Source organism: Herpailurus yagouaroundi, unplaced genomic scaffold (assembly GCF_014898765.1).
Source record: "Herpailurus yagouaroundi ecotype Mexico unplaced genomic scaffold, PumYag 67440, whole genome shotgun sequence".
In the NCBI taxonomy this organism is placed as follows: Eukaryota; Metazoa; Chordata; class Mammalia; order Carnivora; family Felidae; genus Herpailurus; species Herpailurus yagouaroundi.
Window position 1 is genome coordinate 1,002,420 of NW_024420251.1, and position 22,250 is coordinate 1,024,669.

At 47.9% G+C, this 22,250-nt stretch overlaps 1 protein-coding gene across 3 annotated transcripts in view; it reads left to right on the top strand.

Moving 5' to 3' along the window:
- Positions 1-22,250, top strand: part of CD99L2 (CD99 molecule like 2) — a 93,987-nt gene that overhangs the window by 69,591 nt on the left and 2,146 nt on the right. For 2 of the 3 annotated variants that reach the window (XM_040467352.1, XM_040467351.1), the window contains exons 3-7: positions 5,002-5,070; positions 5,199-5,282; positions 7,099-7,158; positions 17,983-18,021; positions 18,435-18,554. In XM_040467352.1, coding sequence (XP_040323286.1) covers positions 5,002-5,070; positions 5,199-5,282; positions 7,099-7,158; positions 17,983-18,021; positions 18,435-18,554 — 372 coding nt within the window. Of the gene's footprint in view, positions 1-5,001; positions 5,071-5,198; positions 5,283-7,098; positions 7,159-17,982; positions 18,022-18,434; positions 18,555-21,288; positions 21,307-22,250 lie in introns of all 3 variants that reach the window. The other variant, XM_040467350.1, reaches the window with a different exon arrangement.

The window sequence follows — 22,250 nt, forward strand, 5'->3', positions numbered from 1 at the left end:
TCCTTTCTCTGGGGTAAATGCCCAGGAGTGTAATTGCTGGGTCTATATGATAGTTGTAGGTTTAGTTTTTAAAGAATGTCGCCAACTGGGTTTCCAGAGTGGTTGTACCACGTGACATTCCCACCGGCAGTGTGTGAGTGACCCAGCTTCTCCGTGTCCTTGTCAGTCAGTACTTGGTGTTACCACTAGATCCTAGTCATTCTGATAGGTATGTTGGTGGCCTCTCATTGTGATTTTAACTTGAATATCTTTTGCTCATTTCTAGTTGGATTGTCTGTGTTTTACTTTTGGATTTTAGGAGCTCTTCATAGATTGTAGACACAGTCTTTAGTCATATATGTGTTTTGCAAGTATTTTCTCTTAACCTGTAGCTTGTCTTTTCAGCTTATTAACAGGGTCTTTTGCGAAAGGAAATGTTTTAATTTTGATGTAGTCTGGTTTATCTTTTTTTTTCTTTTGTGCAACATGGTTTTGTTAGCAAGTCTCTGCACTCTTCACCAAGCCCTCAGTCCCAAAGGTTTTCCTCTGTTTTCTTTTTTTAAACATTTTAAAAAATGTTTCTTTACTTTTGAGAGAGAGAGAGAGAGAGAGAGAGAGAGCCAGCAGGGGAGGGGCAGAGAGAGAGGGAGACACAGGCTCCAAGCTCTGAACTGTCAGCTCAGAGCCCAATGTGGGGCTTGAAGCCACAAACTGTGAGATCATGACCTGAGCCAAAGTCAGATGCTCAACCGACTGAGCCACCCAGGCGCCCCTAACCGTTTTTATTTTTTTTATTTTTTTTTTCAACATTTATTTATTTTTGGGACAGAGAGAAACAGAGCATGAACGGGGGAGGGGCAGAGAGAGAGGGAGACACAGAATCGGAAACAGGCTCCAGGCTCCGAGCCATCAGCCCAGAGCCCGACGCGGGGCTCGAACTCACGGACCGCGAGATCGTGACCTGGCTGAAGTCGGACGCTCAACCGACTGCACCACCCAGGCGCCCCTAACCGTTTTTAAATGTACAGATCATTGGCACTGAGTACATTCCCCATGTTGTGCAACGATTACCACTACTATTCATTTCCAGAATTTTCTCGTCATCCCACACAGAAGCTCTTTACCCATTAAACAGTAACTCCCCATTTTTCCTCTACTCTTACCCCTAGTAATCTCTAGCATCCTTTCTGTCTCTAAGAATTTGCCCATTCTGAGTGCCTCATGTAAGTAGAATCCTACAATATTTGTCCTTTCGTGTCTGGCTTCTTTCACAGAGCATAACATATGCAAAGTTTGTCCATGTTGTAGCCTGTGCCAGAATTCTATTCCTTCGTGCAGCTGGGTGATACTTCACTGGATGTGGACCCCATTTTGTTTGTTCACATGTTGATGGACATGTGGGTGATTGCTGCCTTGTGGCGATTGTGCAGAGTGCTGCCATGGGCATTGGTATGCAAGTATCTGGGTCCCTGCTTTCAGTGCTTTGGAATGTATACCTACTCGCGGACTTACAGGACCGTGTGCTAATTCCGTGTTTAACCTCGAGGAACTGCCATGCTTTTTCACAACAGCTGCAGCATCTTCCATCCCCTGTACCAGTGCTCCAGGGGCTGGTTTTTTCATATCCTCTCCAACACTTGTTAGTGCATTTTTCTTTTCAGAACGGCCTTTAATGATCGTGAGGTGGCAGCTCCTCATGGATTTGATTTGCATTTCCCTTAACAACTAGTGATGCCGAGCATCTGGTCATGTGCTTATTGGCTGTACTTGTATATCTTCTTAAAGATCTGTTTAAGTCCTTTGCCCAGTTTTTTTTTTAATAATTTTTTAAGTTTGTTTATTTTGAGAGAGGAGAGAGTGAGTGAGCGAGCAACAAGCGTGGAAGAAGCAGAGAGAGAGAAAGAGAGAACCCCAAGTAGGCTCTGCACTAACTGTTAGTGCAGAGCCCGACTCAGGGCTCCAACTCAAACCGTGAGATCATGACCTGAGCCGAAGTCAGACACTCAACCGACTGAGCCACCCAGGCGCCCCGATGCAGAAAAGTTTTAATTTGATGAAGGCCAATTTATCTTCATTTTGTTCCCTGTGCTTTTGGCATCACATCTGAGAAATCCTCACCAAATCCAAGATCATGAAGATTTTCTGCTACGTTTTTTTTTTTTTTTCTAAGAGTTTTATAGTTTGAGGTCTTTGATTCATTTGAATTCGTTTTTATATATGGTGTCAAGTACGGGTTGAACTTCATTCCTTGGCGTGTCATGACCAGTTTCTTGGTGCTCTTGTCCAGAATATACATATTGGCCGTATATGTAAGTGTTTATTTCTGGACTCTGTTCTATTCCATTGACCCAGGTGTCTGTTCTTATGCCAGTACCACACTGTTTCGATTACTGTACCTCTGTACTAAGTTTTGAAGAAGAAATCTTCCAACCGTGTTCTTCTTTTTCAAGATTGTTTTGGCTATTTGGGGACTCTTGAGATATTCCACATGAATTTTAGAATGGGTTTTTCTAGGGCACCTGGGTGGCTCAGTCGGTGAAGAGTCCGACTTCGGCTCAGGTCATGATCTCACAGTTCGTGAGTTCAAAACCCCACATCGGGGTCTGTGCTGACAGCTCAGAGCCTGGAGCCTGCTTCAGATTCTGTGTCTCCCTGTCTCTCTGTCCCTCTCTTGCTCACACTTTTCTCTCTCTCTCTCTCTCTCAAAAGTAAATAAGCATTAACAAAATTAACAAAAGAATGGGTTTTTCTGTTTCAGAAAACAAAGTGTCTTTAGGATTTGGGCAGGGATTGCTTTGAATCTAGATCACTTTAGGTAGTATTGTCACCTTAACGATGTTTGTCTTCCAGTACTTGAATGTGCAGGACTGGGTTGAGTTGGGTTTGTGGGTTTTGACAAATTGGTCCATTTCTTCTCAGTTGTCAAATATATGAGCGTAAGTTCATTACATTTTATTCTCTTCTAATGGCTACAGACTCTGTAAGGAAACACCTGGTTTCATTCATTATAATGGTATTTTGCCCTTTCTCCTTTATGTTTGTTAGTAAGTCTAAGGTACGCCAATTTTATTGACCTTTTAGAGAAGCGGCTTCATTGATTTGTATTTTCTATTTTCAATTTTGTTGATTTCTGCTCTTATTTCCTTCTGTCTGCTTGCTTTGGGTTTGTTTCCCTACAATCTAGCATTTCATTTTCTAGCATCTGGAGTTAAGAACTTAGATTATTGATCTGAGGCCTTTCTTCATCTCTAAGCATTTAATGCTAGAAACTGCCCTTATCACTGCTTTAGCTGCATCCTGCATGTTTTGGTGGTGGTGTTTTTCACACAGTTGTATTTAAAATTTTTTTCTTTGACACTTTCTCTCTGATCCTGGTTTTATTTGGAAGTGTGTTGTTTATTTCTAAGTGCCTAGGGATCTTCTTATTTTCTTATGGTGTTTTTGTTTCTAGTTTGATTCCATTATGGTCAGAGACCCCACTCTGTATAATTTCAGTGCTTTGAAGTTTATTGAGCTTGGTTTTCTGGTCCAGGATGTAATCTCTGCTGGTGAATGTTCCATGTGTGCTTAAAAAATTCCTTATCCTGCTGCGACTGAGTGGAGCGGATATTTACTTGATTGTGTGGTTCGGTTCTCTGTCGTTGCTGATTTTTATTCTAGTAGTTCTGTCAGTTGCTGATGGTGGAAGTCCCAACTCTAATTGTGGTTTGTTTGTTTGTTTTTTTTCCTTTTAGCTCTATCAGTTTTATCTCCATGTGTTTTTACGCTGTTGTTTGGTGCATACAAGTTTAGGATTGTTCTGTGTTCTTGGTGGATTGACCCTCCATCATGATGTGATGTCTCCCTTTATACCTAGTGAGAAATGTCAGGTCATGTCCTACTGTGTTTTTACACTCTTTCCAGAAGATTCAGACTTACATTTCTTTGATCCACAGGCCTTAAGGCCCTATCTAGAAAAGACAGGTAATGCATTGTAAATTACCTGGGCAGTTTGAGGATTACACCACCACCACCATCATCATCATCATCTAGAGAGAGAGAGAGCATGAGCGCATGCACACCTGAGTGGGGGGAGACAGAAAGAGAGAGAGAGGGAGAGGGAGGGTGCATCTTAAGCAGGCTGCATGCCCAGGACAGAGCCCAATGCAGGACTCCATCTCACGACCCATAAGACCATGACCTGAGCAGAAATCAAGAGTCAGACCCTCCACCAGCTGAGCCACCCAGGCACCCGAGGATTACATTTTTGATCTGTAAAACTCACTGAGATTTTTTTCCCCACAAATATTGCTGTTTCTTTTCTGAGTGCTTGCCATATATAGTACTGTCTTTGCGTTTCTTCTCCCTTAAATTTCCTTTCCCTCTACCGCCTCCAGTTGTAGAACAGTTTATGGAACATTCTGTAAGCTCAAGAAAACAAACTATTAGAAAACTCATGCATGTCATGCCATGTAATAGATGTGAAAGAAGTCCATATTTTTAGAGGAATCCAGGTGAGCTGAAAAAGCTAATAGTTACAGTAGTAACAACCACGCTTCTAGAAAATATTTTGTTGGTGTTATACTACTTTCAATTGATAATAGACACCCCCATACCCACCTGGGAACATAGCCTCAGTCCATCCCTGGGCAGTATGATTTATGATTCTGGTGCCAGGTTGATAGTGGTGGAAACCAGAGCCTGAAGCCTCCAAGGGTCATGCACAAGCTCTTTAACTCCCTGGACCCACGGGGTCCCATCCAGCAGATCTAGGCTGAATACTTAGCTCCATGAATCCCCGGATCCTATCTGGGAGCATGTCTGCCTTACCACCAATCCTCTGAAGAAAAGTGAACAGAACTCCTCTCATTTAAACCTTCTACATTTCTTTGCCTTTCTCCAAGGGATTGTCAGAAGCCTTAGAGGGGCCTCCAGGACCAAGACAATGGTACATACTCATGATGTGACCTACCTGAGCCAAGAAATGGATGCTGTATTTTGTTACTAAATGTGCTTTCCTTGCTGCCCTCCCTCCCCTTTTAGAGAGATGGGACCATGGCACCACTACAACCAAGAGACCAGTAGCAACCAGAGCTCCAGCCAAGCCTGCAGGTAATATGGCTGTTCTGAGGAGGGCAGGAAAGAAGAACACTGTGGAACTCTCTTTGGGCCAATGTCCATGGAGCTACCTGCAGCTTAACCTGTTGACTTTTTCTTTTATGTTTTGGGGCCCACTGCAGATAATGATTTTAACTTGGCTGATGCCTTGGATGATCGAAATGATCGAGACGATGGCCGCAAGAAACCGAGCGCAGGAGCAGGAGGTAAGTCACAGAAGGTTGGAAGTGCCGGCCAGCACTGCGGCTCCCTGGCTGGGTTGTCGCTCACGAAACTACAACAGCGCGCAGAGTCACCCGGGCATGGCAGGCCTGGGGGTACTTCAAGGCCCAGGAGAACCCTAAACCGTAGTTATCAAACTTTTTGGTCTCAGGAATCCCCAAATCATTGAGGATTTCAAGGGCTTTTGTTTATGTAGGTCACATCTAACAATATTGTCTTTGAACTAAAATTTAAAAAAGTATATGTAATCATGTATTCATTAAAAATGAACAACAAACCCATACATGTTAACAAAAATAGCATGTTTTTGTAAGAAATAATGGGCAATCCAAAACCAAAATTGAGTGAGAAGAGTGGCATCATTGTACATGTTTTGCAAATTTCTATAATGTCTAAGCAGAAAAGCTAGACCCTCTCTGCTTCTGGATTCAGTTGTAATGTGTTGTGATGGCTGAGGTGTATGAAGGAAATCTGGCTTCGTATAGATATGTAGTCAAAAAAGGGAGGAATATTTTCGTAGACTTTTCTGATCAACATAGTTTTTTTTCTTTGGTAAGACACCCAAACTCGACCAGTGGCCGTTTGTTACCATTTAACTACAGTGTGGGACGTGACCATACCAATGAACTTTTTATACGTGATTCCTTACAACCCCACAGGACTCTCTTGCACTTTTAGTGGAACCTCTCCTCATTTGTGGTTTTGCATATTATGTATGCATTGGTCATTTGGAAATATTGGTGTCCTGAGGTCTTGTGAACTTCCAGATAATGCCCATGTTTCAATACGCGGTATCCTAAATTCACATTTGCTAATATCACCCCCATCTCCTTAGATAAAGTCTTTAAGTACTGGGAAGCTGCTGAGATCAGAGAGGTGGATGTAGATTTTTCAAAATTACACGTTTTGTTTGAAATCTTCCCATTGGCAACAGATACGGCCAGTGGTGTTCTTCGTAGTGACCACCCCATTTTATTCATTTGCAAGGAAACATGTGCCAAATAGTCAAGCCACCATAACCATAGTTTGATCATCATTCATTCTTCCTAGGCAAAGTGGTCTTTCAGAGCACAAGGCAGATAATACAGCTCGGAACTGAAACACTCAAGTGCTCTCCAGAGTAACTACAGTTGAATCAAAAAAGCATTAGTTTTCTATTGCTGCTGACAAATTACCACAAGCTCAGTGAGTTAACACAGCACCTGTTTATTAACTCAGTTTCCTTGTCATGAGTGGGGAGTTGAGGAACTGCCAAGCTGAGTTTTGTGTTCAGGGCCTCATATAGCTGCAATCATGGTGTCTGCCAGGTCCGGTCTCCTCTGCGATCGGGTCCTCCTCCAAGTTCGTGGGGTTGTAGGCAGAGTACGTTTCCTTGCAGTTGTAGAACTAATGGCTGCTTGCTTTTTCAAGACCAGCAGGAGGTAGAGACCAGGGAGAGCCCAGAGAGGAAGACTAGCTCTGTTGCTTCTAGTGGCTTCACCCTGGTTTAAAGGGCTTTACCTGATGGGGTCTGGCCCACCAAGGATAATTTCCCTTTTAATTCACGCAAAGCCAAACTGATTTGGGATCTTAATTCCATCTGGAAAATATTTTCATGCTTAAAGTGGTGGGATGTTAAGCAAGGTATGTACTCCAGCAGGAGGGAATCAGGGGCCATTTGAGAGTTTTGCCTACCATATTCATCAAGGGTATTCTGAACTGGACGTCCTTTTCTGGGGATGTTGGGCAACATATTAACATAAGGTTTTTGTCCCTGAAAAAGGTGTTTTGGAATTGAAATGTGTGTTTTGTTTTCTCCAGGTTTTTCAGACAAGGATCTTGAAGACATATTAGGCGGTGGGGAATACAAACCTGACAAAGGTAAAGTTAGGAGTGCTGGTCCGTCTAAATACCTTACTCTTGTTACAAACGTGATTACATGGCAACCAGGTTGATTGAGTCGTCCTGACGCAACCTCTGTGATGGGAGAGGTAGTTGCCAGACATCCTGCTGACAACTTGCGGCTCACTTGGAACAATGTGGGCTGTGCTGCTCAAAGCCGGGATTTATAAGCCAATTCGGAAAAGCCACGTTGTTCCCCTTGATGTCCCTAAGCCAAGGTGCCGCATGGGTTAGGATCTCCATACCGAGTCGGAGCCTCTTGCCCAGGCAGCGCCAGGTACGGGTCAGGGGACTCACTGGGAACAATTCCCACCTCCAGCCTGGGGATCTTGTCACCCTTGGGATGCAAAGAGCAAAGCTCATCATGACCAGCATTTTTTAGGAGACCCATAGCAAGTCCGGCATCTTTTAAAATATCTTTTTAGTTTAAGATACTTTAAAACTCATGGGAAATTATAAAAATCGTTCAGGAGAATTTCTGTGTACTCTTCACCCGGCTTCCTCTGATGATGACAGCTCACATAACCATAGTATGTTGTCAAATTGATACAGGCTGTTACTAAGTCACATATAGGCCTGATTGACATTGCATCAGCGAGTGTGTATACTCGTGTGTGTGTGTGTGCGTGCATGCAGACACACGTGGGTCTATGAAATTTTGTCATGTGTGTGAATTTCAGTAACCATGACCGATCGGGATGCAGAAAACAGAACCACAAGGAGACTCCCTCGTGCCAACCCTTTCTAGTCACGCCCTCCCCCCAAACCACCAAAGATTTAAACCTTTTATCTTAAATACACATCAAGAACTGATCCTACCATGGAGACTGTCAGCCAGATTCAATGTGGCAAAATATGTTATGGTTGGAATTTGTGATTGTTACTTGCGGTTGTAGCCTGTTGTGATGGTAAGTTGTGGTTGTGACTTACTGTGGTTATACGTGCACGAGTTAGGTGTGTATCTGCTGGTAACCCTGCTACGCTCCCCGCAGTCCTGGCTGTGGCATCAGCATGAGCTCCCCTCTTGTGGGGACTGTGTGCCTTTCATATGGAACCGTGTTCTCTTCTGATTAAAGGATACTGTGGTCACATCTGTCCTTCAAAACCCCTTTCCAGACAATGTCATCTTGAGTAAAAAGTTCTAAAAGCCTTTAAATGAAACTCACAGGTGTCAGAAGAACATGGAACGTTTAAAGGGCAAACCCAGCAAATTGGCCAATTACTCCTGGGTGACAAATGGTATTTCCAGATGGTGAGGTGCGGGCAGTGATAGCGTGTGGAAGCGTGCGCACAGATGAAAGTCTGAATGGCACGTCGGGGGCTTCCTTATTAACGGTACATGTTTTAGCAAGGAAGAAGTGTTGGGAAATTCTTTAATTAGGCTCATATTTGAATTTCTCTTCTAAAGAATAATCAATTGTTAGCTTAAGTTATACCGTCTGTCATTATAAGCATCATTAAAAGAAAATAAAGGGGGTCCCGGCAAAAAATACAAGTGTGAGCCTGAAACATGGTTATGATGAGCACACGATGAAATTCTCAGACACTCGCCTCTGTGCGGACATGCGGATGCCATGAGTGAAGATAAAACATATTTCTGTACATGATGATCTTCAGCATAAAAACAATCCTAATTAATGTATTTTCCAGCTTTGAGTCTTAGGCACATCGACTCAACTATGGTTTTGGAGTTTATTTCTGAAATAATAGGTTATCTGTTACGTATTTTTTTTTTCTCGTGAAAATATTTCTCTTGGCCTTGCAGGAGCCCCATATTTTGTTCCTAGGGGACACTGGCAGTCTCTTGTCAGCAGGTCTCGTCAGCCACCTACTGTGTGCAAGCCTCTGCTCCCACTCTTGAGTTGCTCTTTGTTCCCTAGTGACCATCTGCTGCCTCACACTCTTTTCTCCCAGCTTCTCCTGGTGCTCTCCCACTTCCTTGGTCTTGTTCACCTCCGAAACACCGTTGCCTGCTGGGAATGTTTCCTTGGGGATCCTGTTCAGTACATCGTTCTCTTCCTCACCGGAAGCGATCGATGTTAGAAACAAAGATCTGAGTGTTGAGTGTGTCCATCGCTTTGCGAGATGTCGCTACTTCTCTACCCTTTCAGTGGGCAGAAGTTGGTGATAAGTACATGGATGTATACCAAACCATGTACACACATGTATCTGTAATTATTTCTCTATTCGTCAGCATGTACATTCACCTCAACATGAATTCCTACTTAACTCTCCAACTGCAATCCGGTGCTGAAAGCTTTATTTTAGTCTTCCTTTCTGTAACTCCCCACTCTGACAGGGACAAACCTGCCATTCGTCAACCATTTGCTTACTTGCTCAGTTGTGGTACCACGGGTAGCATAGTCAGAATTGTCGGCTCATGCCTCTGTGAGAAATAGCTTTACTATTGAGAGTACAGGGTTTATGTGTAAATTCTTGTGTCTTTACCTTACAGTTTCCAGTCGAAAGAGCATTTTTCAAGGTGACTTGGGTCAGCCCCTTTATCCCTCCACCTCCATCCGGCAGTTGTGTCCTATGTTTCTCAAGCAGTTAGACCCACTTGTCACAGTCTGCATTCCGTCCCGGGATCTCCCACCCACCTAGTTGATGCTTTGTTTCATTCTTTTGCTCGCATACGTTAAAGGTCACTCTTCACGATGTACAGTATGGGTTCTTACAAATTCATATAGTCATGTGTCCACCACCCAGGTATCATACAGAACAGTTCTATCGCCAGAAATGTTTTATATATCCCTTTCGTACCCAGCCCTTCCGCAACCCCAATCTGTTTTCCATTAGTGCAACCACTACTGTGTTTTACTTCTTTATAGTTTTGTCTTTTCCAGAATGTCCTATAATTGGAATCTTACAGCATGTAGCCTTTGCTGACTGACTTCTTTTGCTTAGCGATATGCTTTGGAGGTTCTTCCGTATCTCTTCATGGCTCAATGATATCTTTCTTTTTAGCATTGAATAATATTCCTTTGTCCAGATGTACTGCTTTTGCTTATTTGTTGACCTGTTGAAGTACATCTTGCCTGTGTCCAGCTTTTGATGATTATAAATAAAGCTGCTGTAAACATTTCTAAACGTTTACATACAGGTTTTTGTGTGGACCTAAGTTTTCAATTCCCTTGGGTGAGTACCTGGGTGCATGGTGGGTCCACGTTTGACTTTATGATAAACTACTGAGCTCTCTTTCTTCTAAAGTGGCTGCGCCATTTTGCTTGCTCTGGAACAACAGATGAGAGTTCCTGCTGCTCCCCATCCTTGTCAGCAATTGGAATTGTCAGCTCCTTTGGATTCTGGACATTTTAATAGTTAGGAGGGGTATCTCCTCATTTTTCATTTGTATTCCCCTAATGGCCCGTGACATTGAACATCTTTTACATTCTTCTTTGGTGAAGTCTGTTCAGGTTTTTTGCCCATTTAAAAAATTCAAGTTTTTGTTTTATTTGTTTTGCTTTTATGAGTTCTGTATATGATCTCGATATGAGTCCTTTATCAGGTATATGATCTTGGAAATCTTTTTCCCAGTGTGTGGCTGTCTTTTTTTTTTTTTCTTTAAGAGTGTTGTTTGTTGAATATTTCTTTATAAAGGGCAATTTATCAATTTTTTTTCTTTTGTGAATGATGCTTTACTGGTTAAGAACAGTCGAGGTCATGGAGGGTTTTTTTTTCTTACGTCTTCTAAAAGTTTTATAGTTTCAGCTTCTACATTTGGGTCTTTACCATTCCATTTTGAGTTAATCTGCGTACGGTTATCGTTTTGCATGTGGCTATCCAATCGTCCTGGCACCATTTTCTGATAAAATTATGCTTTCCCCCCACGGAACCGTCTTGGCTCCCTCGGTGAAAATCAGTTGACCATAAGTGTGAGGTTGTGTTACTGGATTCAGCCTGCTCTGTCGATCTCTACCACCGGTCTTCAGCCAGGGCCAGACTGTCTCTGCTGGGCGTGTGCTCACCTTCAGGGCAAGGAAGGCTATGTGGAGAGTGTATCAAGTCCCCTATGGCTGCCTTAGCTCCTCACCTCCGTACTGAATCCCTGGCCAGTTGACTGCTTGATGTAGCTGATGGTGCTCCGAGTCACGTGAGTCTTTGGCAGCTGCAGCATTTTGTGGCCTGCCTGCCCCTCCGCAGACTAGCTGCTCTTCTCACTGGACCTAAATGTGTCTCTGGATATGGCTGTCTTGGATTGGCCAGAGTTACATTTGCTTTGTGAGGAGAGGATTTGCTGGGCTCCTCACTCCATTCTGCCTGAAGTCCTCTCTTGTAGTATCGTTTGACTTTGGAATATTCTCTGCTTTCCCTCAAGCCTGCACCTGCATTTCCTCCCCTTGGGTCCTTACTTTAACCTCGTAACTGGCCTTCTGGTCCCCGTTTCTCTTCCAGACAGCTGCCCGACAGAACCATCAGGAACATGAAACGGATATGGTCAGTCGTCTGTTTAAAACTATTGTGTAATAATGAAAAGACAAATAGCCCAATTAAAAAAGGAGCCAAGGGGTGCCTGGGTGGCTCAGTCTGTTGAGCGTCTGACTTCGGCTCAGGTCATGATCTCGCGGTTCATGGGTTCGAGCCCCACATAGGGCTCTCTGCTGACAGCTCAGGGTCTGGAGCCTGCTTCGGATTCTGTGTCTCTGTCTCTCTATGCCTCTCCCCTGCTCATGCTCTGTCTCTCTCTCTCTGTCAAAAATAAACATTAAAAAAAATTTTTTTTTAAATGAGCGCAAGATTTGAACACTTTATAGAGTTCTGTGAAGCTTCTCAAAATCATTATTTATTGGGGAAATGCAAATTAAATCCACAGTGAGCTACCATAAGACACCCACCAGAATGGCTAAAATTAGAAAGACTGACAATACCAAATGTTGGTGCGGATGTGGGTTAACTGAAAGTGTCATGTATTGGCGGTAGGAATGTAAAGTTTCCTATCAAATTGAATGTATAGACCTAGTCAGTGACTCTGCAGTTTCACTTCTATTCACAAGAAATGACAGCTTCTGTCCAAAAAAGACTTCTAAAGAATATTCATAGCAGTGTTTATAATAGGAAAACAAAAACAAAAAATTGGGAACAGCCCAGTACCAACAAGAGAACGGATAGACAGTGTGATGTATTTATATATTCAGAGGACAGAATGAATTCCTGATACGAAAACGTGGGTAAGTGTCAAACACATTATGCTGAGTGAAAGAAGTGTGTGAAAAGAGGGTATATAACTAGATGAGCCCAATCTTATGAAATGTGAATGCTTGCAGAACTGATATATAATGTCAGAAATGAGATCCGTAGCTGCCTGAGTTGGGATGTGGAAGGGGATTCATTGGACAGGGATGTGAGAGAACTTTCTGGGGTGACGGTGCCATTGCATATTTTGGTGGGGGCTTGAGTTCTACAGGTGTATGCATGTGCCAGAACTTATCAAGTGTAAATTTGTAGATTTTTACCTTAGAAAAGGCATTGTAAGCAAATGTGGAACCCTGGGTAATAGATAATAGGTTCAGGGTGGGGTGTACTGATGTCTGCGACTGACTTTGAAATGCAGCATAAACATAAGAGACACTGATAGATGGGCAGACAGATGGAAAGACATAAGATAAAGCAAATAATGCAAAATGTTACTTACAGAATTCAGATGGTGGGTAGGAGTGTTCACGGTACGATGTTTTCAACTTCTTAGTATGCGTGAAATTTTTCTTACTATAGGGAAAAATGTTTAAGGAAGCCAAAACAAATGGGCCCCCCGCTGCCTCCAGGATAATTTCCGCCCTTGGCCTGCTGACTGGTCTCTCCGCCACACAGCACCAGGTTCCTTTCAGCTCCCAATATGCAGACGGACTGGTAGGTGCGCCTCTCTGGGCACATGAATTCCCGCTCATTTTCCAGCGAGTGCTAAGCTACCCCTCCCTTAACTGAGGCCTCAGAGATCACCTCCGCTCTCAGGACGGCCCTGGGGTGCACATCTTGCCTTTGTTCTCCTCCTAGAACCTCTGTCGTCCTGCCGGTGCAGGCTAGCACAGACCGTCCTGAATCACGCGCTTTCACCCCTGCTGGATTTGGCTTCCCAAAGGCAGGCGCCTTTTTTCTCGCGTATCCCTGGCACCCCAATAAATGTTTGCTGCAATGAGGGGGACTAAAGTAGAACAAGCCCTCTCATGCGTGCCTTCCAGTGAAGGGGAGAGCGACACATGTGACTGGTTTGGCTGATGACCCTCTGGGCCCCATTTGTGATGGGGTCGTGGCATGAAATGCTTTCTCCTGGATCCTGAAGGGCCCTCTGTGCAGCTGGCTGGGTAAGCGCGCTCTTAGAGGCTGTGAACTCTGTGATCTGGTGTGTAAATGCAGCTTTCCGCCAGGTGAGCTCCAAGGGGATTTTGTGAGACAGGAGGGGATGAATAGGAAGCTTCCATTTGGCCACAGGCTGTGCCCCTTAACGTTGTACGCTTTGGTGGAAGCCGTAACCTTAGCAGTGATGGTGACTTGTGTGGCCCCTTCATGAAGCAAATGCTTTGCCTGATTTTCCTCTGGCTCCTTGCATCTGTTCTCAGTTGGTAAAGGATCCGGAGTGGAGGAGGGGTGTCATGAGTACACCTGGATCACCCGCGCTGGTGTGTTGTCTGAAACCCCTTGATAAGTTGACCCAAGGAATCCAGTGGGGATGTGAGGGGAGAGCGGGCCGGGGAGGGCACCCAAACGGACAGGCCCTCATTCAGGGCCACAGCCTTCCTGGTCTTGGGAGGGTTTTCCTCAAAGATTGTTCTGGGACAGTAGCTGTTTGGTGGTCTGGCTGGAGGGTGACCTTTCTCATCTCTGAGGTGGGGGATGGAAGAGATCCAGGCCTTAGAGACTTTCCAGAACACTGAGGAATGATATCTCCAATGGTTAGCTTAGGCAGCCGTGTTCTGGTCGTTTTTTTTCCAGTTTGGTTTCACTTTGTATCCATGGGTCAATTGAAGCAAGTCTTTTTCCTTATTTATTTTTTTAACTTTTTAATTTATTTTTTATTTTTCATTTCTGCTGCCAGTTTTTCTATAATGAACATTAAAAAAAAAAAATCTAGAAGCCCTAGCTGTGCGTGTTGGAAGTCTAGAATATTTACAAAAGTCCTGAATACTTGAACCCCGCCGCCCCCACCCCCCAGCAGTTCTAGATAGAATCTCCCCACTGGTACATGACTCTCCGTGCCCTTGGCAAATCACACGTGTAAGGCACTCACTGTGAGTGAAAACTGGCGTGTGTGTGCGCGCATGCGTGCACACACACGCATGCACATTGTTAGCTTTTGTATTTGAAGATGCTATGGATAGAACCCTTGTGTTAATGACCGGGCATGTTTAGGAGTTCCTCACGGAGGTCATGCCTCCTGCTCCAGTGCTCCCTGTGGGTACAGCAGTCACCGTAGGTATAGGAGGAGTTCTAGCTATGGGGGTGGCTGTGGCTACAGCAGTCATAGTAGTTTCAGGAGCCAGTTGTCCCTAGAGCTATGGTCTTGCACGTAGCTATCTACATGGACAGGTCTCTGTACTTAAAGCAAATTGCAGCATGAGATCTGCTCTGCAGGGGAGTTTCTCGAACATCAGAGGGCAACACTAGTCTCTTTGGTATGCAAGTATGGTACATAGTTGTGAACTCAGAAGGCAGGTGGAGATATAAAACATACTGTCCTTGGGGCACCTGGGTGGCTCAGTTGGTGAAGCTTCCGACTTTGGCTCAGGTCATGATGTTATGTCTCATGAGTGTGAGCCCTGTGTCGGGCTCTGTGCTGACAGTGCAGAGCCTGCTGGGGATTCTCTCTGTCCCTCTCTCTCTCTGCACCTCCTCACCCCCCCCCCGGGGGTCGCTGGCTCTCTGTCAAAAAATAAACATTAAAAAAAATTAAAAAAAAATCATCCTATCCTTGAAAATGAAGATCCTGCCAGTGAGCTGTGGAACAGCTTCTGTGAGCTGTCCCTCAAGTTGTGGGACATCATAGGCTTGTCTATTTTTAACATTTTTTATAAATTATATGAAAGTACTTCTTTACTGTTTCACCATCTAGGAAGAATCACCAGTAATACTTTGGGAGTAATATGCTTGCGGTACTTTTTCTGTACATAACAATACATTGGTAAATATTTCTTTTTGTAAAAATGGGACCATGCTACTCTTTTAAAACCAGTTTTTATTCAAGAATATCTTGACTATAAGGGGCACCTGGGTGGCTCAGTCGGTTGGGCGTCTGACTTTGGCTCAGGTCATAATCTCACAGATCATGAATTCGAGCCCCGCGTCTGGCTCTGTGCCGACAGCTCAGAGCCCGGAGCCTGCTTCGGATTCCGTGTCTCCCTCTCTCTCTCTCTCTGGTCCTCCCCTGCTCACACTCTGTCTCTCTCCCTCCGAGATGAATAAACTTAAAAAAATTATTTGTAAAAAAGAATATCTTGAGTATCCTTGTCAGTCATTAAAGAGTACTGTAAAATACCGTGTTAATGATTACGTAATGTTATACCAGAATTTGTTTAACCACTACTTGTTTTGAGAGGGTTTATCCTAGCCAATATACAACTGCCATCATTTGCCAGATAAACTCCTAGATGTTGAATTGCTGGGTCACAGCAAGTGTACACCACTGGGAAGGAAATGGATGCCTGTTTCCTCGTATCCTCACCTCCACTGGATATTCTGGGTTTGAAATCTTTGTAAATTGGATCAGTGTAGAATGCTGTCCTGTTGACATTTGCATGTCTTTGAACGCGAGATCTTCTTAGACACTCTTAGTATATTGTGTCGAATTGCCTCTTCACATTCGGTGCCTGTCTTTTGAATTTTGTTTTCCTGGAGTCTGCATCTTTTCTTATTGATTCGTAAGGGCTCATTTTACATTAAGGATTATTAAGCCCTTCTCATATATTCCAAAAACATCTGAGTTACCGGTTCATTAAGTGATCGGCCTTGGGGTGGTTTCCACTTCTTGGCTTGTATGAATAACGCCGTCCTGTTCACGTTTCGTGTAACATTCTCCTCGCTCACGGTCCTACAGATTGTGAGGTTCAAGTTGCTATGTCCTCGTGACCAAGTACTAATAAGGAGAGGGAGGGGCACACCTGGGTGGCTCAGTTGATTCAGCATCTAGCTCTTGATTTCGGCTCAGGTCGTGATCTCACAGTTCATGAGTTCGAGTCCCACGTTGGCTGTGCTGAGTGTGAAGCCTGCTTGAGATTCTCTCTCTCCCTCTCTCTCTGTCCATCCCCAGCTTGCGTACATGCACACGTGCTCTCTCACATTAAAAATTTGTTTAAATATATCAACCATGTTTAAAAAAACAGGAAAGAAAGACTTGCGGTGAAAGAAAGAATGGCTTGAATTGCTCGGACCTATCTGGAAATCTGGTGATGTGCGCACACCGGTAGAGGACGCCTGGGTGGGGGGCCTGCCCCCACCCTTGACGGTGGTCACCTGCAGCACAGCTGAAGGGCCAGCAGTCACACTCCAGGTCGTCACGAGTGACCTCTCTGGTGACAGGTTAATGCGCAGAGGACCTCGTGTCATCCTTTCTGCTCGGAACTCTCCAGAGGCACTGATTGTGCTTTTGCAAAAGCCAGCTCTCCTTGTGTTGTAGATAACCATTCATGTCCAATCAGGGTTCTTTAAGTCAAGGATTCAGCCCTAAGTGGGAACATAGCAAACCTCACTCTCTTCCCCCCTGCACTCTGTCCAAAATAGGCCTCACTTTCCAGAGCAGTTTTAGGTTCACAGCAAAATTGAGCAGAGTGTGCAGACTTTCCCTGTGCCTCCTCCTCCCCACGGGCTCCCCCGTCACGCACCCACCTCCACGGACACACACGTGTTACAGTCCACGCAGGAACACGTCCCCAGACTCCCGACTGGTGAAGGAAATGCCAGAGTTCGTTGCCTCTAACACCCCAGAGCGGGTTCCCGTAAAAACTCTGGGCTCTGGGGACGCAGCGTCCCTCCATTAACGAGCACTCTGCCCTGAGGAGGGAGGGCTGGAGGAGGTAAGTGTGTGTGTCTGTGGAATTCTGCATGGTGTTGTCACGCCCCCGGGTACAGACGCGTGTGACCAGTACTGGGCCCCGATAAAGACGACTTCTGTCTCCACACGGTCCTCTCCCTCCCTCTCCCCCCACCTTCATCCCTGCCAGTCGCTAATCTGTTCTCCATTCCCATGATATTGCAGAGCCTTTTGAATTTCAAAATACTGGGTGAGAGATTGTCAGTCATCCTTTGCTTGTGTGCCAAGGTAGAGGTGGAAGGCCTTCAAAACGTCAGGGTCATCACATGGTCCTGCAGCCTCTCGCTAGGGTGCTGAATGTGTAGCTAAGAGCTGATTTTTTTTTTTTTTAAGAAACAGATTTATGTAAGCATTGTGTATAATCAGCCCAAGAATAAATACTTCTTACAGGGGTACACGTAGTGCTGTCCCTCAGAATGAGTGTCGTCTGGCATGGGCCCCACTCTGCCACCTGCTGGCAGGTCCCTCCTCTCTGAGCCTCACTGGTTTGCAAAGAATCCTGCGTATGAGGAGCTGGGATCAACACATGCTCCATGCACAGTCACTGTCATTTTACCAAGAAAAAGTCCCGCTTGGCAGCTGGGGCTTTGCAGATGACAGGCCACAGGAAGCAGATCGGGCTACAGTCAGGCAGAAGCCCCGTGGGGATTTATTGGTGGGGGCTCTGTGGCACAGGTGGAAGCAGAAGGGTCAGTGAGTTGGGAACAGGCTGTCCCCCACTCACGGGGGACACAGTGGGGTCACGGGCTCACAGCAGACACTAAGTGCTTTTCTTCTTTCTCCAGGTGATGGTCGGTATGGCAACAATGACGACCCTGAATCCGGTGGGTTTGCGTCCCGAGGTCTGTGTTGGAAAGCCCAAGGACATAGTGCCGGCCTGCCGGCGTCCCGACCTTTCCCCTCAGTGTCCCCTCTGCCGGTGGCAGAGGGATGCAGTGATTTAAAGGAATGAAGCAGGAAAAGCGGGATCCCCAGGGAGGTGGTCCCGTGGCAAGGCTGCCGGCCTGAGACCCAGAGGCCACGGCCACCTTTCAGGCTTCACAAGGTGGACAGCCTTATGGACAATGAAAAGGCCTTGGCAGACGCCTTAGCTGCAAGTGTCTGCACCCTGTCATGCTGGCGTGGGGGTCATGGGCACCTGAACGAGCTTAGCTCAGTGGCTGGAGGAGAGCCAGGGGTCCGAGCCGCGGCACCGCCCCCTCCTTTGCCTCACGCCTGCACCCTCTCCTTTGCCTAGGAATGTCAGCAGAGGCCGGCACAATCGCCGGTGTGGCCAGCGCCCTGGCCATGGCCCTGATCGGCGCGGTCTCCAGCTACATCTCATATCAGCAGAAGAAGTTCTGCTTCAGCATCCAGCGTGAGTGCGGCCACCCCGCGGGGTCTTTCTGGGGAAAGGGGCAGGGACAACACACTCGGGCCCGTTCCGCAGCCCACCCGAGGGAAACTCCCGATGAGGCCTTCCGGCAGGGACAGGTTGAGGCCGGACTGGAGTGTAAGGTGGCCGGATCTCTGGGGGCCGCGCCCGGGGACAGGGATACCATGTCTCACAGAGCTGGACAGAGCCTGGGGTCTGCACTCCACCTCGGGCCTCACCTGCTCGCGCTGCCGGCCGCCTCGGGAGCACAGGGCCGTGGCCTCGGGTGCTCGAGAGCCAGGCTGCTGGGATGTCGAAGGGTTTTACAGGAGCAGGAATGCAAGGGGCAGAACGGAGTGTGGGTTTTGCCCCACTTTAGTGCTAGACGTTCATTTTCTGCTATAGCTCAGCGTGTCTGCGTCGTAAGTCGAATAGCAACCAGCACAACGGTGTCTGCCCAGCCTGCGGGGACCTGTGCTGGGCATGGGGGGGGGGGGGGGGGGAGGGGGGTGCCGGGGAGGGGGAGTGAGAAGAGCATCCTGGCTGCTTTCACAAATACAGCTCTGATGTGTCCCTCCTTACTGAGGGTGTATCTCTAAAACACACGATTTTTAGTTCCAGTGAGAGGGCCTGGTTCAAGCATGGCTTTCCTCTTTTCTGAAGCTTAGGAGCATGTCCTGTGAGGCGGCCTCTGCCCTTAATTGTAGCCTGGGGCCAAGCTTCCCAGCAAATGAACTTGGTCCCCAGAATGCTTAGATGTACATATTGCAGAAGCGTCTACCTGGTTTTCCTCTGGCAATCATATTTGCTTCCCTTGCTCTTGTACAATATTCTTAACCAGGGATACCACATACAGTTACACAGGCTGTGCACAGCAATACTCCTGGGGCACCATTCATGTCTCAGTGCACGACCTGCACAACTGTTCATGGTCGCCCTGCTTGAGATCCTGTTGACCCACCATGGACCCACCAGCGTGGCTGTAAAGTACTGTCCACAGGGAAGTGTCGAGAAGGACTATTGAACTAGAAGCTGGATTGTCCTTAGATGGCTCATATGCCAGGAGATGGCGTGAAGACGTTAGGAAGCAGGTTGGATAAAAGAGAAACTATTTACATTTTTTAATGTTTATTTTTGAAAGCGAAGGGGCAGAGAGGGGGAGACCGAGGATCTGAAGCAGGCTGTGAGCTGTCAGCACAGAACCTCATGTGGGGCTCGAACTCACGAACCGTGAGATCATGACCTGAGCCAAAGTTGGACGCTCAGCCGACTGAGTCACCCAGACACCCCAACGGGGAACCTATCTAAAAGCTGGGCCCATGGTTACAGTATGATCGGCTTCCCAGGCGTTGTGTGCTCCCCACCTACCTGGCGCTCCCCGGCACCAGATGGGGGTCCTCGCGCCACTGGGTCTGAGGGCATCCTTGCTTTATCAGCGAGGAGACAGGGAACAGCATCGGAGGACCGTTGACGGGAAGCACTGTGTCCCACACAGGTGCCAGGAGGTAGGGACAGGAAGGGGGAAAGCAGCAAATAGGCCTCGTGACTGTGCATCCGCATGTCTGTCTTGGGGCTGGGGGGGAGGGGCACCAAGGGCAAGTGCCAGTCTAATTTGGGGACACCTGAAAGCTGTGTGGCAACGCTGCGAGAGGACCCGGGTTTACCGTCTTTGTGAGGGCAGCCTCACTCCATCTCTCAGGCTTCCTCCTTGGCCCCCATGTTCCCCTCACATCAGTGGGCCCCCTGCCCCCCGTGGCTGGTGCCCCCTGTGCACGTCTGCTCTGGGGCTGCCCCTATCCATCGCCACTGCCGTGGCCTCTGCTTGCCCAGGGCCAGGTCTGCCTGTCCTCCATGTGGATGGTCCCGTCAGCCTCCTGCCTGCCCCGATCTCCCCCACGGTCTTCTCTGAGCGGCCAGAGGGGGCAGCTCTGCCTGGACCTCCCATGTTCCCCGCTGACCTCCAGGTCACGGTCCAGCCCCTGAGCTTGGCCACTGAAAGCCTTTCCTGGTTTAGCTCCAGCCACACCGGCAACCTATGCCCCCCACAGCCAAACTCCTGTCCCTGAGTGCTCCGCGCTCCGCTGTCCCCCCTCCTCACCTGGCTGCTCTGATCCTTGGGCCTGGGCACCTTCCCAGGAAACTTGCTTGCCCTGGCAGCCTGTGCCGAGTGCGGCCACGGCGCCCCCCGCCGGCCGGGCGTGGAGCCGGTGGGGCGGAATTGGGCTTGGTTCCTGTGGCAGTGACTGCCCTGCCCCCACCCCCATCACTCTCAGGACTGTGTGCGCCTCGTCCACTGATGTGTCCCTGGCACCGAGGCTGGGCTGGAACTGGGAGCAGCCCATGGATGTTTGTGGAGTAACTAAGCTCCCTGAGAAGCTGGGGGCCAGGACTTGTCATTCCCACCCCTTCCGCCAAGCCTCTACTCACGGTGGCCACGGCCACAGCTGCACGCAGGTCGGGAAAGGCAGAGCAGAAACCGTCCTGCACCCCGTCACCAGGAAGCCCCAGGGAGATGGCGTGTGGCTACTAGGAGAGCCTGTCCCCGTCATGGTTCTCGGGGACCTCCAGCCTCAGCTGCCACCAGAGGGGCCCAAACTTGGGGGACTTTCTGCTTTCTGTCTCTGCCCTCAGTGACAAAGTTACAGTGACAGGGTCAGTGCGTTTCACAGGAGGCCCCTGTGGTCTGTTGCTGGGGGCGAGGTACTCCAGAGTCCTAAGCTTTGTGTCTTGCCTTCAGATGCAGCAGAAGGTCAAGGTAATGACATGCTTTGACTTCATTTTCCTCATCGTCCACCCTCCCCACCCCGCTGTTCTTGCTGTCTACCCTGAGCCCTTCCCTGGCACTCACCGACTTGGCTGTGACCATAACCATCTTTAGCTTGCCCTGGTGTGTGTTGGGAGGGTGCCGGCCAGGGTCTGGCTGCAGGGACGCATGGACTGGTGGGTAGGGGCCCCGTCGGGAACCCAGATGCCCACTGGTGGTCATCGCTGAGGAGCACACCGACAGGGCTTCCCACGGGCAGAAGACAGCTTCCCTGGGTCCCTCACCTGCCTTGTCCCAGATGGTGGCCCAGCCACACCCACCACCGAGCAGTGCCCACATTCCTCCCGGGCCCGTGTGCTGTCTACCTTAAGCTCGGCAAGCACTGGGGCAGGCAGGCAGGGAGCCTGGGTGTAGCCTGGGGCGGCAGCGGGACGGAGACTGGCACCTGCTCAGTCGTGTGGTGGCTGAGAACCATGGCCCAATTTTCCCACGGGCCCTGAGCTCTGCTACGGGCTTCCGGTCCCTGGCTTCTCCTGGGCCACAACAGGGACTCCTGACTCTGCCTAAGTAGCAGCAGGCCGGGGTTCGCTCTGAGTCCCGAGTTCGGGCTCTTGCGCTCACATGGTGCCTCTCAGGGACCCGAGTGATGGCATGTGGCAGATGCTTGGAGAGTCCCCAAACCCCTCATGGAAGTCACTGGGGAGAAAGGCCATAGGACTGACCAGAGCAGCGGTGGGTGGGCCCAGGTTCCTCTGCACTAGGGTGGGGACAGCACGTACCGCTTTGGGCTGGAGGAGCCTGTTGGCCCCGAGCTGCGGGTGTTGCTGGGAAGGCCGGAGGCGGAAGCCCCGTTCAGCCATCTGCCCCTCCACCCTGCATCTGTCAGTCACTCATGTGGCGCTTGGCTCCTTCCCCACCCTCCTGGCCCCTGGGCT